At 46.4% G+C, this 23,135-nt stretch overlaps 1 protein-coding gene across 1 annotated transcript in view; it reads left to right on the top strand.

Annotated features, from left to right (window-relative positions):
* Slc22a16 (solute carrier family 22 member 16) overlaps window positions 1–23,135 on the top strand; it is a 40,512-nt gene that overhangs the window by 4,364 nt on the left and 13,013 nt on the right. Inside the window, exons 2-6 of the mRNA XM_050137961.1 lie at window positions 485–964; window positions 7,581–7,698; window positions 11,065–11,596; window positions 13,293–13,420; window positions 17,956–18,065. Of these exons, the coding sequence (XP_049993918.1) occupies window positions 485–964; window positions 7,581–7,698; window positions 11,065–11,596; window positions 13,293–13,420; window positions 17,956–18,065 (1,368 nt within the window). The remainder of the gene's footprint in view (window positions 1–484; window positions 965–7,580; window positions 7,699–11,064; window positions 11,597–13,292; window positions 13,421–17,955; window positions 18,066–23,135) is intronic.

The raw sequence follows: 23,135 nt of genomic DNA, 5'->3' as shown, positions 1-23,135 counted from the left end.
CTCTCGTGAGTTGCGGTGTGTGTGTGTGTGTGTGTGTGTGTGTGTGTGTGTGTGTGTGTGTGGTGTTATCCCAAGACTTGAGTGAGAGTCTCCCCACTCCGGGGGGGTCTTTCAGTTTGGTTTAGAAAAATTAGTACATATAAAGTTTTTTAAAGTTAAATTGGCTTTCCAATCTTTTCCGTGACTTATTATGGACAAAGGTTGATTGGTCCATAAACTCGAGCTAGTTAGCAATCTTGTTTGTTGGAATGACCTAATGAGATGAGGGTGTAACTAGAATTTAGTGCATTACTCGAAATATATACATATGTAATACATATTTCACTTGTATGAGAGAGCAGCACCTACAATTATTTTTGTATTTACCCATCTATACGTGTTTAAGTGTATTAAGGTTGACCAGATGGAGTCCCTCCATACTTACTTGTGTCCTTGTTCCATCCATAGGCCAGCTGTAACAACCAGCCCTCTCTTTTCTTTACAGGTTCCAAATAATCCTGTATATGATATGTGCCTACCAGAACATCTCCTGTGGCATGCACTACATGGCTTCTGTGTTCATGTCGAGCATCCCCGAGCATGCCTGCAGGCCCCCAGGCAAGATTCGGAGGGCTCTTTTTCATAACTTATCTGCTTCGAGTTTGGAGGACGTACTGGCCCTGCGGTCCCCAGACCAGAAAGATCACATTACCGTGGAATTGCAGGATGGGCAGATCTGGGAGCTCACAAGATGTAGCAGGACCTGGAGGGAGAACAAGTCACACTTGAACCACGAGTCCAGTGGCTACGGGCTCAACAACCCTTGCTCTGATGGCTATGTGTATGACCAAAGCAAATGGAGAAATTCTGTGGTGGAAAACTTGAACCTGGTCTGCGAACGGAAATGGTACGCATACATGATCCAGCCCTTGTTTATATTTGGCATGCTGCTGGGATCAATTATTTTTGGCTACCTTTCTGACAGGTAAAAATGAAATATTTAGCACTGTTGCACGGTGTAGGATTCGGTTTTCTGTCTGGGTTTCCTGGTGGGACAGAGCATCATGTCCAAAGCTCCAGTTCCTTTCACACACCCTATCTAAAGTGCAGCCTCCTGCTGGCCCTTCACTTAGGAGTGCAGAGTTGCACCGTGTGAAGACGCCTCACCGAGCAGCCTGTCTGGGCATGGACGCTGCTCGTGCTGCCGACCAGCTGTGCTTGCTGGGAAATCTGACTCGCTCACCTGTTTCAGAATCCTAGTTCATAAGCTGAGCCCCCTCCCCCCCCCCCACTTATTCCCCCTGAAGCTTTCTTGAAATGAGAAATAAAGAAGAAACTACTTGGGACATACAGCCACTTGATGGATAATGGCTATTTCTTTGTTTATTTTTCCCCTAAATAGACTTGATTTTAAAGAGAGTTAGCCTGGCCTTAGGTCCTAACATCCATATGTGTGAAAATCTGGCTGCCTGGTTTGTTGTAGTCTCTTTGCGCTTGCCTTAGCAAGAATGCCACATACTGGTAATTTATAAACAGCAGGGACTCATTTCTCACTCTGGGGACTGGGACGTCTGAGATAAAAGTGTTAGCAACACGAGGACTGCTCTCTGCTTCCACGATGGTGTCTTGTCGCTGAAGCCTCCAGAGATACAGTGTCCTCACAGAGAAGGAACGTGAGGACTGGAGAATTGTCCCGTCAGTCTTGAGCCCTTTTATAAGGAGGACGGAGTCTTCATGACATGATCATTTCGAGCATTTTTGGGGATTGTATTTCACCATTAATTTTGGAGGGCCTGCCATCTTGCAAAACACAGAATAGCCATATTTTTAAGCATCCACACCAAAATAAATGTAGAACTCTAAAATAAAGCGAACTTCGTCTTGGAGATACAGACCCTGCTGCACGCCTTATGTGCCTCTGCCAAAACAGAGATGGATATTTGGTCTTCGCAGCTGTGAGTTTACAAGCGTGATTTGGGCCCTGGGGACTTAGAGACAGCAGCTTAGATCAGCAACCCTCGGCTCTAGGGAATAGCAGCCTAAGGCAGCTGTGAAATCCATCTGAAGAGAAATGTCGGGGCTCTGTTGTGGCCAGGGCCATTCCTATTCCAGTGAACGCTCATAGGTACTGAGTATTGCTGTTCTCATCTGGCAGATGGGTGTACAAATTATCTTCTCAGCATTTTCTGTTGAAATGTGCTCAGCGCTCGAGGCTGAAACGAAACATATTTCAAGCAGATGCAGTCTGTGCGCCGAGTAAATGTGCTGAAATTCCTTTGCTCCATATAATGGATGCCTAAAATCCCGCATCAGAGAACGAAAGATGTGAACTTTCTGTCCGGTAGATGCAAGGAAGGTTTGGATGGCAGAAGAGACAGGTGGATACGGAAACGGCCAGATACAGAAGCAGGGCCAGCAGAGTTTACTTTCTAGAGATGTGGGTGGTGCCGTGGTGTGAGGTGAGAGAGACCAGCTGGAATCAGCGACGGAAGCAATGGAGGGTTGAAGGAAAGCAGGGGAAGTGGACAGGGAAAGACGAAGGCATTTCTGGGAGGCATTTTTTTTATTTTAAATATTTATTTATTTATTATGTATATAATATTCTGTCTGCTTGTATGCCTGCAGTCCAGAAGAGGGCACCAGACCCCATTACAGATGGTTGTGAGCCACCATGTGGTTGCTGGGGATTGAACTCAGGACCTTTGGAAGAGCAGGCAATGCTCTTAACCTCTGAGCCATCTCTCCAGCGTTCCATGCGTGTGTGTGTGTGCATGTGTGTTAAGGTTTAGAAGCCTGGGTAGCAGGTGATGTTGCCAGAAAATACCCAGAGAGAGAGAGAGAGAGAGAGAGAGAGAGAGAGAGAGAGAGAGAGAGAAGGGCATGTCTGGATACTTTCAACAAGCGTGCACTGTCTCTGGATTATGGAAAGGATAGGGATGGGATATTCAAAATTAATACCTCCTGTAGAGTGGGGAGGGTAACTAAGGCTGGAAGATAGGTAGCAGTCAGTGGTGCGGTCCCTCTGTTACTGATGACGAAGTAAATGCAAGGTGGCTGAAGATGCCTTGGGTTCGAGAGAAGGTTATCATTCGGGGTGATGAGATTCAAACCAGAAGGAAGGGGCTAGAAGAGAAGGAAAAGAAGAACCAGGTAGATCGGGGCTAGGAGGTGGTGGAAGGTGCTGACTGTGCAGGCAGGTGGGCAGGACAGGAAGCTGAGGGCCGTCCTCTTTGATGGTCTGTGGTCATTCAGAGGTGGCTGTGCTCCTGCAGAGAGTGAAGACATCTGTGTGGTGGAAGGGCTTCCCAGCAGCAGCAAACAATTCTTTTCAGTGGCGTTCAGGTCTCAGACGGCAGTGGGAAGCACCCCACCCATGACTCCGGCCAGTTGTTCCTACTGATGTGTGTGGACATCGAGGAGCCCGAGGAAAGCTGTGCAGACAAGCTTTCTGCACAAGCTACACTCAGCTGAAAGGAGGGAACCTCAGCTGAGAAAATGCCTCCATAAGAACTGGCTGTAGGGCATTTTCTTAGTGACTGATAGGGGAAGGCCCAGCTGACTGTGGTGGTACCACCCCTGGGCTGGTGGTCCTGGGTTCTATAAAATGCAGGCTGAGCAAGCCATGGGGAGCAAGCCAGTAAGCAGCTCCATGGCCTCTGCATCAGCTCGTGCCTCCAGGATCCTGCCCTGCTTGAGTTCCTGTTGTGTGGTGATGAACTGTACTGTGGAGGTGTGAGCTGGAAAAACCCTTTCCTCCTCAACTTGCTTTTGGTCATGGTGTTTCATTATAACAATAGACGCTCTAACTAAGACAAATTGGCACCAAGATTGTGGAATATTCCTGTAACAGATCTGTCCACATTTTTGGTCCGATTGCAGAAGGACTTTGGAACGTTAGGATAGAAAAGCCATTGAGTGTTCAATGCTTGACGAACTGTTCTGTGGGACCTTGGAAATTAAGAATGTTGAGGGCAGTGCAGAGGATGGAGGTTTGGCTTGTGACGTTTCAGAGGAAAGTTCAAAGGTCAAAGACTCTACTGGGGCCTTTTGTTATTTTGAATTAGGATTCCGTGGTTCTGATTAGCCGTGGCTAAAAAGCCACCCGTGGTTAACAACCAGAACCACTAAAGTGAAACCTTTGCTTTGCTGGGATGCTCGCTGCTGGTCAGCTGGAGCTGAGGAATGAACAGAGGTTAAGAAGAGACCAGCATCTTTGAGGTAAAATCTGTAAAGTGTTTCCTGAGAGTCAGCACACAGAAGCTGTGTTCCAGACGCGGCCAAGGTTGTATCTTGTGCTGGCAGCCAAACTTGGTAGTGTTAGGTGGTGCTGGTTTTGAAGGCATGAAGGGGTCCTGGATTACAACTGAGGCTCAGCACGGGGAGAGGCCAGGAGAGGCCGCTGGTGAAGGTGCAGCCTCGGTGGCAGCTGAAGGCCCAGGACTGAAGAGGTCATGCAGAGAAGATGAGGCTTGGCACCGCGAAGAGAGCCTATGAGAGGCTATTGGTGAGCCTGCAGCCCAGTTGCCACAGAAGACCCAGCATTTGGGAGATGCCAGCATCATGGGATGGCTACCAGGAACAGCAGCAGCGGTGGAGCGGAGTCAGCTGGAGCCTGGAAGGCAGGCAGTGTGTGCTGCAGAGGGTGGAGCTGGAGAAATGACTCAGGCTCCCTGGAGGAGGCCAGAACCCCCGTCATTGGACATTTGAGTTTCTCTTGGAGTTTGCACTTGCTTTGATTTGATTATGACTGTCTTCTGGCTCTTCCCTCTTGAAGCACCTACTTTTGATTTCACAGGAGCTCACAGCTGCGCGACTTTGAATTTTAAAAGGCTTTGGATTTTAAAGAGACTGAATGTTTTGGAATATTTTATATTGTGATATACATACTAATACGAGATCTTGGGGACAGACAAGAAAGGAAGGGTTGTGGCTTAACAGTGATGAGTTTGCGTGTCCAGTTGGCAAGGGGTCGATTGTCCTGGCTAGTTGTGTTTCAGCTTGACACAAGCTACAGTTTTCTAAAGGGAAGGAACCTCAGTTGAGAAAATGCCTTCATAATATCGATCCGACTGTAGGACATTCTCTTAATCGGTGATTGATGGGGGAGGGCCCAGCCCATTGTGGGTAGTGCCATCTCTGGGAAATCCAGGAGGAGCAAGTCAGTTAGTAGCACCCCTCCATGGCCACTGCATCAGCTCCTGTTTCCAGGTTCTAGTCATGCTGGAGTTCCTGCCCTGTCTTCCGGCGATGTGAGAGTAGGAGCTGTGTAAACCCTTCCCTCCCAGCTTGCTTTTAGTTATGGTGTTACAGCAAAAGCACTAGAATCCTTAACTAAGACAAAGGCCATGCCCATGCCAGTTTCCTGTTAGTTTGCATTTCATTGGCTGTCTCAAGTATACGTAATCCATATTTATATCTATTTTCTTAAAATGATTTGCCAAGATCACACAAAGGCAAACGTCTATTTTCAAACCATGTATCTGCCAAGGATTTTGTTTGTTTGTTTGTTTATTTATTTATTTATGATTTCTGTCTCTTCCCCACCGCCGCCTCCCTTTTCCCTCCCCCTCCCCCAATTAAGTCCCCCTCCCTCGTCAGCCCAAAGAGCAATCAGGGTTCTCTGCCCTGTGGGAAGTCCAAGGTCCACCCTCCTCCATCCAGGTCTAGTAAGGTGAGCATCCAGACTGCCTAGGCTCCCACAAAGCCGATACGTGCAGTAGGCTCAAAAACCCATTGCCCATGTTCTTGAGGTCTCAGTAGTCCTCATTGTCCACTATGTTCAGTGAGACCTGTTTTAACCCAGGCTTTTTCATACCTAAGGCCAGCTGGCCTTGGTGAGTTCCCGATAGAACATCCCCATTGTCTCAGTGTGTGGGTGCACCCCTCGCGGTCCTGAGTTCTTTGCTCGTGCTCTCTCTCCTTCTGCTCCTGATTTGGACCTTGAGATTTCAGTCCGGTGCTCCAATGTGGGTCTCTGTCTCTGTGCCAAGGATTTTGTATTCAAAATATAGAGAATTCTTTTCTTGGGTGGTGGGTTTGAAACATAGCACTGGCTGTCTTGGAATACATTATGTGGACCAGGCTGGCTTCAAACTCACAGATATCCACATGCCTCTGTCTTCTGAGTACTGGGATTAGAGATGTGTGCCACCACACTCGGAAAAATATATATAACTCTTAAAATTCAACATAAAAATTAATTTAAAGCCATGCAAAAACTCTGATTGGTGTTTCTCTAAGAATAAGTGCAGATGGCCAATTGACTCTTGAGAAGGTTCTTGGCATTGTGAATCATTAGAAAAATGTAACTTGAGGCCATGGTGAGATAATGGTTCATCCTCACTGGTGTGGCCACAGGGACCCACAGGCATCGGTGAGGGTGTGAAGAACTGCGACTCTTGCTGCTCGCAGGGCAGGGAAACCAGGGCAGTCATCTTGGAAAACAGTTTGGCAGTGCTACAGAAGAGTCAGATGGAGTGGTAAAAACAAAGTCCTCTCAAAATCTTGGTCTTGAATGCTCAGGACAGCATTGAAAGAGTTAAGTGTGCGCTCCCTGAGGGGTAGAAAACCCAAGGAAATATTACTGAGCCATGCTGAAAAAGGAGTGAGGAGCTGAGTCATGCTGTGACAGGTGAATCAGGAGACCATGACACCGAGTAAAAGAGAAGAGACAAAGGCCACAGATTGTTTACTCCATTTATACGAAATTTCCCAAAACAACAAACGAGAGAAAATGAATTGGTGGTTTCCAAAGGCTTGGAAGACAGGGAATGGGGTTGGTGTCTCCTAGGCACACGGGGAATGGGAAGTGGGTTCCTCAGGTCACATCTCCTGGGGAAATGATGTATAGGTCTCAGAATAAAACAGAAACTGTGGTTGTCCAGCTTTGCAAATCTACTAAAAGCTCCATGTTTACCTGGGAAGGCTTTATTTTAAGGTATTTGAATCATATGGAAATGTCAGGTTTTTTCTTTTTCACCCCCCAAAATCCCTCTCCTAGTTTTAATACCACTCAGGAGCAGAAGCTAGCAAGATGTCAGTTTTGTTTGGAAAGATTGATTTATTTTAATTTTCTCTGTATGAGTGTTTCACCTGCATGAGTCTATGCACAGCATGCATTTGTGGTGCCACAGAACCCAGAAGAGGGTGTCCGGTGTCCTGGGACTGGAGTTACCGACAGCTGTGAACCACCGTGCAGGTCCTGGGAGGTGAATCCAGGTTCCCCACAAGAGCAGCCAGGGGTCTTAACCACAGAGCCATCCCTCAGGCCCCAGGGACCAGGTTTTAAGGGGGTTAGCTGCTGCAGCCTCGAATTGGCGGAATCAGCTAACAGAGAAAACACACAGGGTAGAGGGCTGGGAAGGGGCGAAATTTCCCTTGGTCCTAAGTGCAAGGCCCAGAGTAGTTCCATGTGGATCTCAGCAGCTTAGCTGGAGGCCTCCCCGCCGAAAGGCCGGTCTTAAGATGCTTGCTGACTCAAGATTTGTTCAAAACAAACGGCGAACAGAAATGAAATGCAAGATGTCAATGCTCGTCTTTCAGGGACAACTCAGACTGTGACAGCCACGCCGGCACTCCCACTGTGCTCTCGTTTTTTTCAGATTCGGAAGACAGCCGGTTCTGTGGTGCACGAGCATCACTGTGTTCTTTTTTGGAATAGCGTCCATCTTTATATTAGATTATTTCAGCTTCATGGCGGTACGCTTTCTCCTTACCGTGGTGAGTTGTGCTTATTGAATACTAAATTTAATGCCTTTAGGTTTATTTTTCTGTTACGAATCTTCATGGGCCGACCAATCTTCATCCACTGCGGAAGACTTTCTGTGGCTATTAATACCTTCTGTTTAGAATGGCACTCATGAAAAATGTCGCTTATTCAGGAGTAAATCTTTTTTTTTTTTTTGATTCTGCTTGGCACATGGCCCGTGTTAAGAAAGCAATATTTAATTCCTAAGTGAGTGTCTTGTTCTAGTTGGAACCTGTGTGCACACACCAGACAGGTGAAGGGGTATTCAAAGTCACTCATGTAATGACTGCAGAATGAGGAGGAGACAGGAAGCCTGTGCTGGTTATGGAGAACAGGGGAGAGCTGTACGGAGGTGTGGATTTGACTGCTTTGCCCTTCTGAGCACAGGTTAGTCCCTCCGAGCCACAGTTTATAGTCTATAAACATTAGATGATTAAACCCATCTCGTTGGATTGCCGATGGACTCAGGATGCCGATGGACTAGGTGGGATGGAGTGTGAGTATCCACGGAGACGGAAGCTGACACGGGGCAGGTGGCTGCATGGTACTGTCCTCGGGAGTATGTCAGCGAGCGGAGATACTTTTCCATGCTGGCTGAAATTCTAGACAGGTTTCCTGCAGCAGCAGCGCTGATTTTTCTAAAAGATTTTATTTTTAAAATTATGTATTATGTGAGCATGAGTGCACATTGTTTTTTGGTCTCGAGACAGGGTTTCTCTGTGTGACAGCCCTAGCTTTCCTGGAACTCATTTTGTAGACCGGGCTGGCCTTGAACTCAGAGATCCTTCTGCCTCTGCTTCCCGAGTGCTGGGATTAAAGGCATGTGCCACCATTGCCTGACCGAACGCACAATTCTTTTATGTCAAATAAATAAAATTTGCACACGAAAGCACACAAACTGCAAATGTCTCGGGCAGTGAGATAACTCAGCTCATACTGTGGGTCTAGCCAACCTCCTACGGCTGGTGGAATTTTCAGCCCTTCAGGAGACTCTGCTGCCACCCTTTTCCTAGCCCAACATAGCCCCTAACTGTGTTCTAGCACTGATCTTCATACCCATAAGTCTGTGTGTCTCTCACCCCATCAAAGAAGCCTCTCCCTGCAGCAGATACAGACCACCATAGACACACCCCTCCTGGTCACAATGTAGAAAACAACCGACCACGGAGTGCCTAGCAATACCTGATACGCCTACAACACCATCAGGGAATATCACCAAACAGGGGCGGAAAGCCTGGAAGAGCCAGAGGACAGGGAAGTCGGCTTTGAGATAGTCTTCTCTACCCAATGGGGAGGTGTACCCACGAAACCTTGACAGCCTGGTCACCTAAACAGTCTTGCACAATGACAGCAGCACTTGACATTGCACTGTGGATGGAAATAGCCCAGGCACCCATCCCTAGATGAATGAATGAAGGAAATGAATGGCTACTGAGGGGCAGGGGGTGGGGGGGTGGGGCGGGGACGACCGTGCTCTTTAAGGATGAGCCTCCCTGGTCCTTAAGCACATATGGATACCAGCAACATCAAATTAACTCAGCAGATTGTGTGTGTGTGTGCGCGCGCGTGCATGTGCATGTGTGCATGCATGCGTGTGTGTGTGTCTGTAAAACAATAAATAATTGAGGACAAGATCATGAATTTGAGAGGGGGCATGGGAAGGGCTGGAGGGGGAGAGGAACAAATATATGGAACCTATGTATGAAATTCTCACACTAGAGGATGAGGAGGGACCTTTGGGAAAATCAGTGCTGCTCTAGGAGAATTTGGCAATAGATCAATATCTGTTCTAGTTTCATCTTTATTGCTGTGAAGAAATGCCTCCTGCCCCAAAGCTGCTTTAAGGAAGAAAGAATTTATTTAGCTTACGATTTCAGATTAGAGCCCACCATTGTGGGGAAATCAAGGCAGGGACTTGAAGCAGCTTCTACCGTAGTCAAAGGTAGAGACTTAATGTGTGTATGGACTGGAGAGATGGCTCAGCAGTTCAGAGCAGGGACTGCCCTTCAGAAGACTTAGGTTCAATTCCCAGCACCCACAAGTCAGCTCACAACTGTCTAACTACAGTTCTAGGCATCTGACACAATCTTTCGGTCTCCTTGGGCAGCGGGCATGCACTTTAGCTCACAGACATACAGTCAGGCAGAATACCCATGTACATAAAACAGCAGCAATAAGGAGAGCGATACTTACATGCCTTAGTTTTCCTGCTCCTCTTCGGCTGAGTCCAGGCCATGAGCTGGGGGAGTGATGCTGCCCACTTTTAGGCTGGGTCCTCCCATGTCGATGAACACAATCGAGATACTCTGCCAGGCATGTCTGCAGGCCAGCCTTCTCTGGAGAATCCCTCACCGAGACCCTCTTCCCATGTGATGCTAGGTTGTGTCCAATGGACAATTAAAACTGACCGCAAGCAATGCACACTTGCGTTCATTTCCCTCCGCTCCTCGCTGGAGGAGATGTGGCTAGCTGTTTGAAGTCCCTGCACCTTGATTGTCCTGTTAAAACAGACGGGAACCTTGAATTGTAAGCGAAATAAAGTCTTTTCTACCCCTAAAAAACCCAAACCCAAACCAAACCACAATCCTAGCAATTCCATTAATTTTACTTTTTGTTGGTACTGTCCAACACGAAATAACTATAAGAGAAGCCAGTGCTCTCAACCACGGAGCCATTTCTCCAGCCCCTGGGCCCTGTGTCACCACAGGTGTGCTCTGCATCTATTTAACAGTGATGTTAAATACCTTCGTATGTGCTTTCGGCCACCTAGATAGCTTTTGTGAAATGCCCACTCAAAAGTCGTTCGTCTGTTTTTGAACTGAATTGGTCTTCTGAGTGCTTTGATTTGCTGTAGGAGTTCTCTGTAAAATCTTTTACCAGACACATGTATTTCTCTCTAATTCTGTAGGAGGTCTTTTTACTCTGTTGGCAGTATTGGTAGTATTTTTTTTTGAAGTCCCTAAGTTTTGACTTTGATCAAGTCCAATTAGTTTACTCTTATTGCCTATCAAAAATAAAGCTTTAACCAAGTCTACTTTCCCTCCCACGAGTCCCCATAAAATCTTGTCCCTATTTTAAGATTAGCGTATCACAACAGCATACCAATACATTGGTACGTGCTCTCAGAAGAAACTGAGAAATAAGTCCGCCTTATACTGGAACTCTTATTAAACAATGTGGCATTTAATATGTTTATCATAAATAGCCTTTCAAGTTTGCTAATGAGGTAGTGAGGGACGCACATAAGAAAGGTATTTCTTCCTAAAATGGGTTTGCGAAGAACTCAGACCTCTTAGTCATGGTAACTGTACCCTAATTACTGTCTCCTTGCCTCTCAGGCTGCCAGTGGCTATTTTGGGGTGGCCTTTGTCTATGTGATGGAGTTCATCGGCAAGAAGTCTCGCACATGGGCATCCATGCATCTGAATACCTTCTTTGCTATTGGCGTAATGCTGGTGGCTTTGGTAAGCTCCTTGGTCAACGCCTGGTGGCTTTATCAGATCATACTGTGCACAGTGACCGCCCCTTTCATCCTGTGTTGCTGGATGCTCCCAGAGACCCCTCTTTGGCTGATCTCAGAGGGAAGATACAAAGAAGCTCAAGGGGTCATCAATGCCATGGCCGTGTGGAATGAATCCCGCCCCTGTGACCTGGCAGAACTTTTATCACTGGACATGAGTAGTTCCTGTGATGAAAGCTGTAGAGGCTTCCGGAAACTCAGCATAGCAGATCTGTTCCATGACTGGGATGTCGCAAAAAGGACGCTCGTTGTTTGGCTGGTTTGGTTCACAGCAAATTTCGGATACTACATCTTCTTCATGGAGGCTATTTGGAAAAAGGAAGATGAGCACCTGTACCTCTTCCTCGTGGGTGAGTGGGAAGCAGATGTTCCTGACGGCCACGCAAGTCACGTTTCTGCCGTGTTTTGATTATCTTCTGAAGCCCCGGTGTTGAAGGGACACCACCCGTGGCCGCATTAGTGTGATACCTTTCAGTGTCATTATACTTTAGGGCGAGAGTCATATTTGTCTGGAAACAAGGACGAGCAACAAGGGCTCAGTTCCTCTTTTTTTTTTTTTTTTTTTTTAATTCCCCGTTTTCCGTCCTGGCTTGCTTTCTTCATCCCCAACTTGTAGTTCTTTCCAGAGAAAAAGTCGAGGATGTTTGGCTTGAACAGACTCAGTCTTCTTTCTTTGTGTCTCAACCTACATGCACACAAATGCTCCGTGGCTTGGCCTGAAGACATCTTTTACTACCCACTGTTCTGGGTCAGTTGCCTTTCTTTTGCTATCAAAAGCCTTGAGGCCATCCATATGCCCTTAATTTGTAAAAAGAACTCCATTACAAGCAACTATTACTATTGCCCTGTCTATTTTAGGAAAAGCTAGAATGATTTAGATAGGGCAGATTGTAGCTCCAAGGATAGCCAAATGTGTCCATGGAGGGGTTAGGAAGCTTCGTGGTACAGCCGTATCCAAGAGTTTCACGCTTTGGATCTAAGAGGCAAGCTTTGGTCCTATAAGGTAAGGGATTTTTGCATGAATGGATCTATATATTTATGGACTTGGGCTTTTTTTTTCATTCTAGTCAAGTAAAGAGAGATCAGAGACAAAGACCCTGCTGCAAGGAGATTATTAGATTTTAAACGGCTTTATCTTAAGTTTAAAATCTAATAAACGGGGATTCGGGTTATAGCTCAGTTGGTAGAGTCCTTACCTCGCATACTTGGAGCCTCTGGGTTCCATGCCCAGCCTTACATCAGTAAGGGTCTGGTAGTTTGCACCTGTAATTTCATCACTCGGGAGGTGAAGGCAGGGGATCAAAAGTTCAAGGTCATCCTTGTCTTTGGCTAAACAGTGAGTTTGAGGCTAACCTGGAGATGCGTGAGACCCTGTCTTAAAAAATGTTTATATATAGCACATATAATATATATGATGTAGTTGCTATTAATGTATTCAGTTCTTACTTTAGTTAGTAGCTTACTGCTTTAATTTTGCCAAAAATTTAAATCACATTTTTTTTTAAGTTTAGGAGTTTATTGTTCCACAAAAATAGTTTTGAAGTGAGAGACAGCAGTGTTTAAAATGTAAAGGAGGAAGCGTCTTGACCTCTTTTATGACCGACTGGCTGTAATGTAATGCCAACCCACGTTCTTTTCAGACGAGGAGAGCTGTCGAAGTGTTTATCTATGGTGGACTGGTTTGATTTCACCCATCTCATGACAATAACTATGTCAAACTGGCCTTGTGTTACTTTTGAGAGCAGAGACCGAGGGCAGGAATCAGGGTGGTTGAACTAAGTTGTCTCTGGGCAGCACACAGGGTCCTAGCGAGCTCAGCTCCTAGGACAGTGCTGGTAAAAGGCTCTGGTGGATTTTGTCAGCCTAGTGGTTTCACAGGAAAGACTTTGTTTGCCCAAGCGAGGAAGAATGTCAGACATTGTGCCAAGGCTCATTAGTGCCGGGAGGCAGGGAGTGGGCTGCCGGCTCCTCTGGGTGGTGGACCTATGTGGGGGTGACCGCGTGTCTGGGCAGCATTCTTACACATGCTCTTCGGTTCAATGACAGGTGCTTTGGAAATTCCCGTCTACTTCTTTATATGCATCTCTTTGGATAGGGTGGGAAGAAGATACACCATGGCCTCCTGCCTTTTGCTGGCCTCCTTCATCAGTGTCGCGAACATGGCCACGCCCCCGGTGAGTCACTCTGTTTGTTTTATGGAATGGCTGTGGCAGTTTCACGGGAAGACTTCTAGTGTCTTTAAGTGTGAAGATCAATTCAGCCACGTAGACAGAAGAAATAGATAGTATTTAAAGGTGTCTTCTTAAAAAAAAAACCCACATTCTTTGTCTTCATATAAACACTGTGTTTGAACCCCCACACTAAAGAGGGTGCCTGTGGTATTTTAGAAATACAACAGTTTCCTGGGAGAGAGGTTGATTCCATCTGCCAGGGACTCTGGAACTTTGTTTCCTGTGGCTCAGGCTGGCCTCAGATTCAGTATAGAGCCAAGGGTGACCTTGAACTCCTCACCCTCCTGTTTCAGGATTGCAGGCTTATGCCATCGTGCCCAGATGTATCTCGTGCTTGAGACTGACCCTCAGGGCCTCACGCATGCCCAGCGAGCCCTCTGCCAACTGAGTCGTTCTCCCCTCAGGCCACCGAATGGCGCTCGACACCATTCCCTGAGACACTCAGCAAGGGCGAGTCCAGCAAGAATCCTGCAGCGTGAGATGAAGACAGTGAGCCAAGGTTCTGTAAATGAAATACAAAGCCAAAGGGACAAGGGCAAGGGAATGACTACATATTTGTAGGATTTGTAGGAAGTGTGAATCAGAGAAGGAGGAAGGGGCCTAGGGCCATAGGCCTCTCAGAGCTGACATACGGTCAGCGATAAGCTAAGGAGAGCAGTGTAAGAGCCTGCACTTGCTTACCTGGCCAACGCCACCTGATACGGCTGCGAGGAATTGGAATCAGGTCAGGTTGGAGGGCCACAGCATAACCTAGGCTGTGACAATTTTATTGAGAGCAATCTACATTTTAAACCTTTTTCAGAAACAGAACATAATGGCGATTGCCAGGATCAATACAGTTGTAGCTGCCAGGATCCGATGAACTTTGCAAGCCACACAGGGTACACAAGATTAATGTCAAAGACCAACTGTCCTGTCAAGTTTCCAGACTTCCTTGACTACTAAGGGAACATACAGAGAAACACAAAGCTGCCTGGGTGCTTCACTGCCTGAGGGAGTACACTGGCCTCTCAGGACTGATGTCCTGAGACACACTGTGCCCCAAGAGCCACGGACTCTAACCTGAAAACCCATGAGGCATGCCTCTCAAGGCAGCTAGGTCAGGCCAACCCCATGGTTCCCTGCAGAGCACCACACAGTCAAGTAAGGGGGCTGGCACAGAATCCCATTCAGGTATGAGGCCCTTTAGAATGAATGAACCTCAAGGCCATAACTGGGCTTCAGGGTGGGGACTAGGACATTAGCTAGAAACAGGACAGTGTATGCGCATCTAAACATGGTAGGGCCTTAAAGGGAAGGGGAGACTTCTGGAGAAAGGGGCTTCATTAACTGTGAGACAGAGAGAGAGAGAGAGAGAGAGAGAGAGAGAGAGAGACAGAGACAGAGAGAGACAGAGAGAGACAGAGAGAGACAGAGAGGAAGAGAGAGAAACAGACAGGAAGAGAGGTAGTGGCCATGAGAGAAATGATGGGGTATGGGGAGACAAGAGGAGTCTCCAGCTCTTCAGAGCACTTTCTTGACCCCCTTTCCCCCGAGAAATCTCTGGACCAGTCTCCTGAACAAAGCATAAAGCTGGCTTTCAGAACCTTCTAGAGGTAGCGGGAAGTTTCCCATCATGTGATCTAGTTCATCAATAACGTATGTGCCAAGGAGCATGGGGGAGCCAAGACCCAGGATTGGAGAGCTGCCAAGGGACAGCGCAGGACAGAGACTTTGAACTCTGTCCCAGAGAGAGCTGCAGTGGCTTAGTCTGGGTCGTGGGATCTAGCCTAAACATACAGGCCAGTTTCCTAAGAGTCAGAAACCTGAATACAGGAGCCGCGGGGACATCTGCATGACCCGATGAGTCAAATATTCACACCATTTCTGCTGCCTTTCCCATAGCCGACCAGTGATTTCGAGTGTAATATACATCAATCATCCGAGAAACTTGGATTTGAATAATTATATTTTACTACTTAAAAATTAAATGAATGTGTGTGTATATGTGCCGATGTGGAAGCATGTGCATGGTGCCCGTGGGACCTGGAGGCACTGGATTCCTCTGAAGTCAAAGTTATAGGCAGTCCTGAGCTACCTGATAGTGCTGGGTCTTGAACTTGGGTCCTCTACAAGAGCAGTACCCATTTCTAGCCACGGAGCCGTCCCTTTCGCTCCCTACCCCAAACCATGGCTTTTAAAATGCAGTTTAATGAGAGGGGCTCCCTGGCATGATGGAAGAAGCTTTTCCACCCCTTATTTTGGTGACACACAGCACATACAGTCACCACGGCATCAGGAAGACCCTGGGCCGGTGCTAGGGGAGCCTGAATTTTAACCCCGATTTGGAAACTGTGGTTGCCACAGCTATATTTTAAATAGTTGGTATCATTTTCTTTAGAAAATATTGAATAATAATGCAGCAATGTTTAGAGCAAAGCATTTTAACTTTTGCATATTGCACGAAGGTCAGTTTAAGCCGTAAGTGGCATCCTTCCATGGCAACACGACTAATTACCAGGGCCAATGAGCCAAATGTTTCACATCCCTGAACTTCCAAGTGATTGGCACACAGTTACTACGAGTAAAACTACTCAGGCAGGGAAGTGGCTGTCGGCGTGAGAGAGCTTTATCCATCCCTTTGCAAAGGTGGCTGAGCTGGCTTGGGGGCAGCCGCCTTTGGATCTAGCAGATTCTCACAAACTTTCCATTTCTTAGTAGTAGGAAAGAAAAGAGAGCAACTGCTGGAAACTTCTAGAAATAAAACAGTAACTCGCAACTTTAAATATATTTCCTATAAGAGAATTTCTCCCTCAAAGATAATGTCAACATAGTAAAAATAATGATTTTTTTTATTCCTGCTAATTGGGACTGTAGCTTAGTGGTACTGTGCTTGCTTGGCATGTGGTCCAGCACTGGGCAAGCAGAAACAAAACAGGAACCAATTCACTTAACAAATATTGCCCACAGTAACAGGGACACTAGCAGTCTTAGAGGCACCCCAAACCTTACGACGTAACATAATATGAATTACATATATGCTCAGAGGAAGTTCATGTGGTGTACTGATGAGCTAGCCAGAGTTAGGAAGGTCCTACTTGGCTCCAAAGAGTCACTCGGTACTGCCATTGTTATTATTATTATTGTATTTCCCGTGTAAGGGTGTTTTGTCTGTGTGTTTCTGTGTACTATGCACATGTCTGGTGTGCTGGGATGCTAAAACAGCATCTGGTTCCCAAGAATTGTAGTTACAAATGGTTGTAGCTGTAGTAGGAGCGATGGGCTGTGTCCCGCCACCCAGCTAGTTTTACACCCAAAATAATTACACAGAAACTGTATTCTTTTAAACACTGCTTGGACCATTAGTTCCAGCCTCTTAATGGCTAATTCTCACATCTTGGTTAACCCATTTCTAATAATCTGTGTAGCACCATGAGGTGGTGGCTTACTGGGAAGGATCTTAACCTGCGTCCATCTTGGAGAGGAGAGCTATAGCGTCTGTCTGAGGCGTCTGCCTCACTTCCCTTCTTCCCAGCATTCTGTTCTGTCTACTCCACCCACCTATGTTTTGACCTATCAGGCCAATCAGTTTCTTTATTAATTAACCAATGAAAGCAACAGATAGACAGATGACCCTCCTCCATTATGTAGCTGCCGTGTGGGTGCTGGGACCCAAACACAGGCCTCTGCAAGAGGGGCAAGGGTAAGTTGTCCCCATCACTCATCTATCATGTGGCAGCATGGGGGGGGGGAGATGCCCCCATCAATGTCTGAGGCAGGTGGGAGAGCTGCCTCTGCCTCTCCCCTACCTTTTCTTCTCTTCCCATCTCCCTCTTAGACACATACTTACTGCCAAAGTGATACTAGGGCTATCTTGTTTCAGATAAAATTTTGAAGGGCTACAATAGTGAAAAACAAAACAAAACAAAACAACAAAGACCCAAAAGAGTTCTCCAGCTTCAGGGCTACCATTCTGAACACAGGAACCCTTAGGTTAGAGCATTTGACATCTACCTACCAGATAAAGGAGAGGGCAGACCATGGACATCCTCATGAGCCACCCTGGAAGTGGAACCCATTGGAGACGGCAGAGAATGGGCCGGAGACCGGGAGTGAGAGCTACTGAAGGAGCTTGCCAACTGGTGTGTTTGGAGATAACTTACAAACCTGGTGTGCTTTCCCCAAATGCACACTGTGCTCCGAGGGCTCCTTCCAATCTGCTGGGTCAGTGACTGGTGCTGGTACCAGCCATCCGTACCATTCAGGTGACTCTCACCCCAAAGCCTTCTTCCTGACAGGCTTCCAGTCCCTCCAGGGTTATGGCAGGGCACCGTTTCCCCGAAGGTTCATGATAGAAAGCTTTTGCAGCCTATGAGTTGAGTTTACAAAATAAATCCAAGTAGGAAAATTACAAATCTTTGTTGTTACAAGACATATGGGTGGCATAAGAAAGTTTTAGGTCATTTGGATGATGTCATATTTTCCTTGTGTGCCCCCAGAGTCACAAGACTTTGAAGACAGTGGCGGTTTTGGCTGTCAAAACTGCTACCGGGTCAGCATTAGCCTTCCTTTTCATGTACACAGCGGAGCTGTATCCCACAATTATAAGGTAAGGGGTCGTGGTTTTTGTTGGATTCCCATTGCATTTCACTTTGTCATTTCATCATGTTTGTCTTTAAGTACAGGCACTCTTTCCGTGGGTGGTCCCCCATCTTTAAATACAGTTGCATTCTTTCCGTGGATGGTCCGCCAGAGCTCTGAGCTGTGGGAACATTACACGGTGGTGGTAATTTTGACTTTGAGGCATTGTTTAAAACTCATTAGCGAGGAAATTAAGGGATTAATATGAAGTAACACTATTATCCTAACACCAAATCTCAAATAAAATAGGTGTCTGCTGTCTCTGGCTGTTTTTCTCAGAGGTGCCTCTTGGTGTTCTGATGGTGGTCATATGAATTTTCTAGGTGCATGTGGCTAAACAGTAGATGCTTTCTCATGGTTCAGTAGGCACAAAGCCTCCGGTCAAAGTGTCCAGATACTGGAGGCCACTCTTGGCTTATCTCAGGCATCTCATCACCATGTCTTCACAGGTCTGAGCTCTGTGGCCACTCTGGGTGGCTCTATGCCTTCTAATGGGGTACCAGTTCTATTGAATTAGAATCCCTTATTTTAACGTAACTTCTTCTTTAATGACCTTGTCTCCAAAGTCTAAGACATTGTGTAGGGAAGAGTAAGCACGTCAGCACCTGCATTTTGAGGGGACATGTTTAGCTCCCGACAGCATGTCCCTGGACTCCCCGAGATTACCTCATCAGGAACATCCCCCCACTATAAGCACCTCTGAGGCATCTGATACACAATCTCAGTCCTGAGTGTCCATAGTATACCCGTAGCCCCTCCAGGAGGAGAGCAGGATGCTAAGTATGAAGGTGATTCTGAGTTGTCATTGGCTGTCTTGGAGACTGTCTCAGCAATCCAGGAGTCCGGGGTCCTTCCAGATCTTGGAAGACTCTTCCTGCCATTTCCCATGAAAACGACACAGGTCCTTTGGATCTCTGGTCAGGTGCTGGAGTCTCCATTTGTCTCGGCTCCTTTATTCTGGGTTGTTGCATGTCTCAGGTTTTCGGTGACCTAAAAGCAACTCGAGGAGGAAAGCGTATGTTTGGCTTACGCTTCCACATCACTGTTCATCACTGAAGGAAGACAGAACAAGAATGAGAACAGGAGAGGATCCTCGAGGCCCGAGCCGATGCAGAGACCATGGAGGGAGGCTGCTTACTGGCTTGCTTCCTCTGCTCAGCTGCTTTCTTATAAAACCTAAGAGCCCAGAGTTCTTTCAGTGTCTGCTGAGAGAATGTGTATAATATGCAAAAAAAGACAGTAATGGTTATGTTGGTTGGCTTTGCCATTATGTATATAATGGTATTTTTTTTTATTACTTTTAGTTAGTTGGTTAGTTTACAGCCACAGGTACATGTCCTCAAAAATAAGCCTGCCAATGAAGGAAAACAGGAATAAAGGAAGGAAGGAAGTGTACTGATATTTTGTTTATGTTTTAACAAATAAAGCTTGCCTGAAGATCAGAGTGCAGAGCTAAGCCACTAAAGGCCAGGGAGTGGTGGCATGCACCTTTAATCCCAGGACTCGGTAGACAGAGGTAGACAGATCTCTGTTAGTTCAAGGTCACCCTGGGCTACACGAGATTGAATAGGTACAAAAGAGAAACAGAGCTCATAGAAAGATGATCCCAGCACTTGGGATAAGACACCTTTAATCCTAGAACTAGGGAGGTGGAGACAGGAGTGATATGGCTGGGTGGAGAGAGGAATATAAGGCAGAAAGAGACAGGAGCTAAGGGGAATCTGAGGTTTGGTGGAGACAGTTGCAGTCTGAGGTTTGGTAAAGACAGATAGAGTCTGAGGACAGGATCACCCTTTCAGTTTGAGCACTGGTAGAGGTAAAAGAAATGTCTTGTGACTGGCCTCTCTGCTTCTCTTAGCTTCAGCACTAAACCCTATATATGACTCTGGGTTTTTATTACTAATACCAATCAGAATTCGTGCTACAAGGAAGGGAGGGAGGGAGAGAGGTAGGAGAGCCAAGTATATGAATATTTAATACAAGTCATCTTTAACAGTTCTGTAGGCTTCCCGAACATCTTAAGATTACTTGTGAAACTACTTACGTGTGAATTCTCAGAAGAGTGTCACACTTTAATACGTTAGTTATTTACCGATGTGTATGACCTAGAAAAGATGAAGTGCCACTGAATTTTTTGTTGGCAGTGGTCCTTTGAGATAGACTCTCACACTGTATGCCAGGGTGGACTAAACTTGTGGCAATCCTCTTGCCTCAGCTTCCTCCCCAAATGCCGGGACTGCAAACATGAACAGCCATGCCCAGCAGTACCAATGACTCAAAAGATTCATGTGGAAAGCCATCTTCATTGGGCCGGTGATGCTGCTCAGGGCCAGAGCACCTGTGTTAGATTCAGTTCAAAGCTTTCCCCAGTGATGCCCTTCATCCTGCAAGGCTCTACCTCCTCCATCCCCTATCTTCCTAAACACTGCCTCAAGCTGGAGACCGAGAGTTCAAACAGAAGAGTCCACAGGAGACACTTCCTATTGAAACCACAACATTCCTTCCCTGGCCACAAAATGTTTATGGCCTTCTCATGATGTTTAGCCAAACCTGAAAAGTCCTTGTAGTCTTTAATAGTCCCAACAGTGCTTAAAAGTCCAAAATCTCCTAACTTTGGCACGCCGTAAAAACAAACAAACAAGACCAAATTGTCTACTCCCAGTATATGGTGACATAAAGTGACATTTCCATTCCCAAAGGGAGAAATTGAGGCATAGTGAACTGAAAGATTGGACCAAAGCTAGCCTGAAATTCAGCTAGACAAGCACCAAATCCTGTAGCTTCGTGCCCTGTTTCTCGAGACTCATTTTCAAAAGCGTAGGTGGCTCCACCCATCCAGCATTGTCGCCTGCAATCCCCCTCTCTTTTTCTCATGCTGGTTCCACCCCTGTATGCAGCACTCCTTGGCAGATACCCCACGGCTCTGGCATCCCACAATCTTGTGTCGTTCATGATTCCAAGATCAGAGCCATGGAAACAGCTCTGACAAGTTCTGCTTTCAGCTGCGGATGGAGGCCGGCTGCTGTGGACCACGGTTCCAGCCCTTTGCACGTGCTCAAGCTGGTTGAAAACTTCCCTGACAGTTGCTTTCCAGGGGCAGAAATGCCATGGGGCTCCCTGTCCACACCCAGTCCACAAGCCTGGGACGGGGGCCTTGCCCTCAAGGTAACTTTTCCTGTTCCAGCGAAGAGCAGGCAGCATCTCTTTAATACATCCTCTTTCTCAGAACATGCCCTGGCCTCAAGTGTAAGCTTCCTAGAGTTATTTTCCTCTCTAAGCTGCATATTTTTTGATTACTTTCTGCCCTATTTGCTCATTTTAACTACAGATCTGCAGAAGAGTAACCAATAATAACCTTCCACCGACTCAGTGTTATGCGGTCATGGAATTAGTCCATTATTTTTACATCTGGTCTCATGTAAATTCTTAGAACATGAACAGAATGCAGATAGATGCTTTGCTAAAATAGCACATGAAGCTAGTTCTCAGCTCAATTCTCATTCCCCTTTCAATTCCTGAGCTGGGCATCCTTCTTAGTTAGGGTTTCTATCACTGTAACGAAACACCATGACCAAAAAGCAAGTTGGGGAGAAAAGAGTTTATTTGGCTTACACTTCAGCATTGCTGTTCATCACTGAAGGAAGTCAGGACAGGAACTCAAACAAGGCAGGGTCCTGGAAGCAGGAGTTGATGCAGAGGCCATGGAGGGGAGCTGCTCACTGGCTTGCTTCCCATGGCCTGCTCAGCCTGCTTCTTAAAGAACCCAGGGACACCAGCCCAGGGACGGCCCCACCCATCATGGGCTGGTCCCTCCCCTATTAATTACTGTTGGAGCCACAAGTATTATACAGTAAATGTACAGCGGACAGATTCTTAGATAGATCTACAAGTGTACAATTTATGGAGAACCCATAAGTTCAGCAGAATGGCAGGAACACTTGTCTTTTGGATAAGTCACTGTGAATTCTGCAAAAAATCTTGTGAAATCATGGCATTTTTTCCTTTAAAATGAGTTTCATTCCCAAAATACCACAGCAGTGTAACCTCCTCCTGCACGGGCAAGGAAATGACCTTCCATGAGGCATTAGAATGATAGTGTTTTCTCTTTGTTCTAACAGCCAAATTTACAGAAATCCAATCCCCCACACTTACCTTTGCTAACAGGCCATATAGGAATTTCAAAAAGATAGGCGGACAGGTGCCAGACAAACAGGTCTGGGCATGGGTGAGTCCAGGGTTCAGGGATGTTTAGTAACTTTATCTAATGGCTGGGAATGTCAGGTATTAGCTCTTGGATGCTGGCTTTTCGTGAGTGTTGTTACCTGTTCCTGGATCACTGCTTTGTCAGGTTCTACCTTTTTTATGATTCTGAAATGTATATTTATATCATCTTTTTTTTCTATAAAATTATTTTGACCATGTCTATACAAACTAAAAACCTGGTGGAGGTCACCCCTTCTCCTTCTCTGTTATAGTGGCATTTCATTTGTATTTTAATAAATAAAGCTTACCTGCAGATCAGAGAGTAAAACAAACCAATGCTCAGCCTTACAGAAGAGGAAGTGTGATACACACCTTTAATCCAAGAATCCACACTAGTTTGAAATAGAAACTGGGTGGTGCATGCCTTTAATCCAAGTGATGCATGCATTTAATCCCAGCCTCAGAGAGGAATGTAAGATGGGAGGAAACAGCTGCCAGACACAGTCTCATTCTGAGATTCTTTGAGGCAGGGTCTCCATTTCAGACTGAGGTTGAGGTAAGAGCCAGTGACTGGCTGCTTTGCTTTTCAGATCTTCAGGTTGAATCCCAATTTCTCTCATTTGGTGGCCAACATTTGGGGCACTAATTTATGAAAAAGCTGTTGACCTAAGACTTTTTAGCTACCAGCCCAGGCCAGAGCTGGGATTGCAGTTTCAGCTCTAGGAATTGAAATCCAAACCTAGCCACCTGGATTTGGGAGGAACATTAGCGCTCCTAGCTCCCATCCACCATGGCGTTGCTTCCTCTGCTGCTGTACCTGCCCTTGCTGCCACCC

The sequence above is a fragment of the Alexandromys fortis genome, unplaced genomic scaffold (genome assembly GCF_014885135.2).
Source record: "Alexandromys fortis isolate MF-2015 unplaced genomic scaffold, M_Fortis_MF-2015_v1.1 scaffold_14, whole genome shotgun sequence".
Taxonomy (NCBI): Eukaryota; Metazoa; Chordata; class Mammalia; order Rodentia; family Cricetidae; genus Alexandromys; species Alexandromys fortis.
The sequence above is the reverse complement of the archived record's forward strand: the minus strand, read 5'-3'. Positions and strand labels throughout refer to the sequence as shown.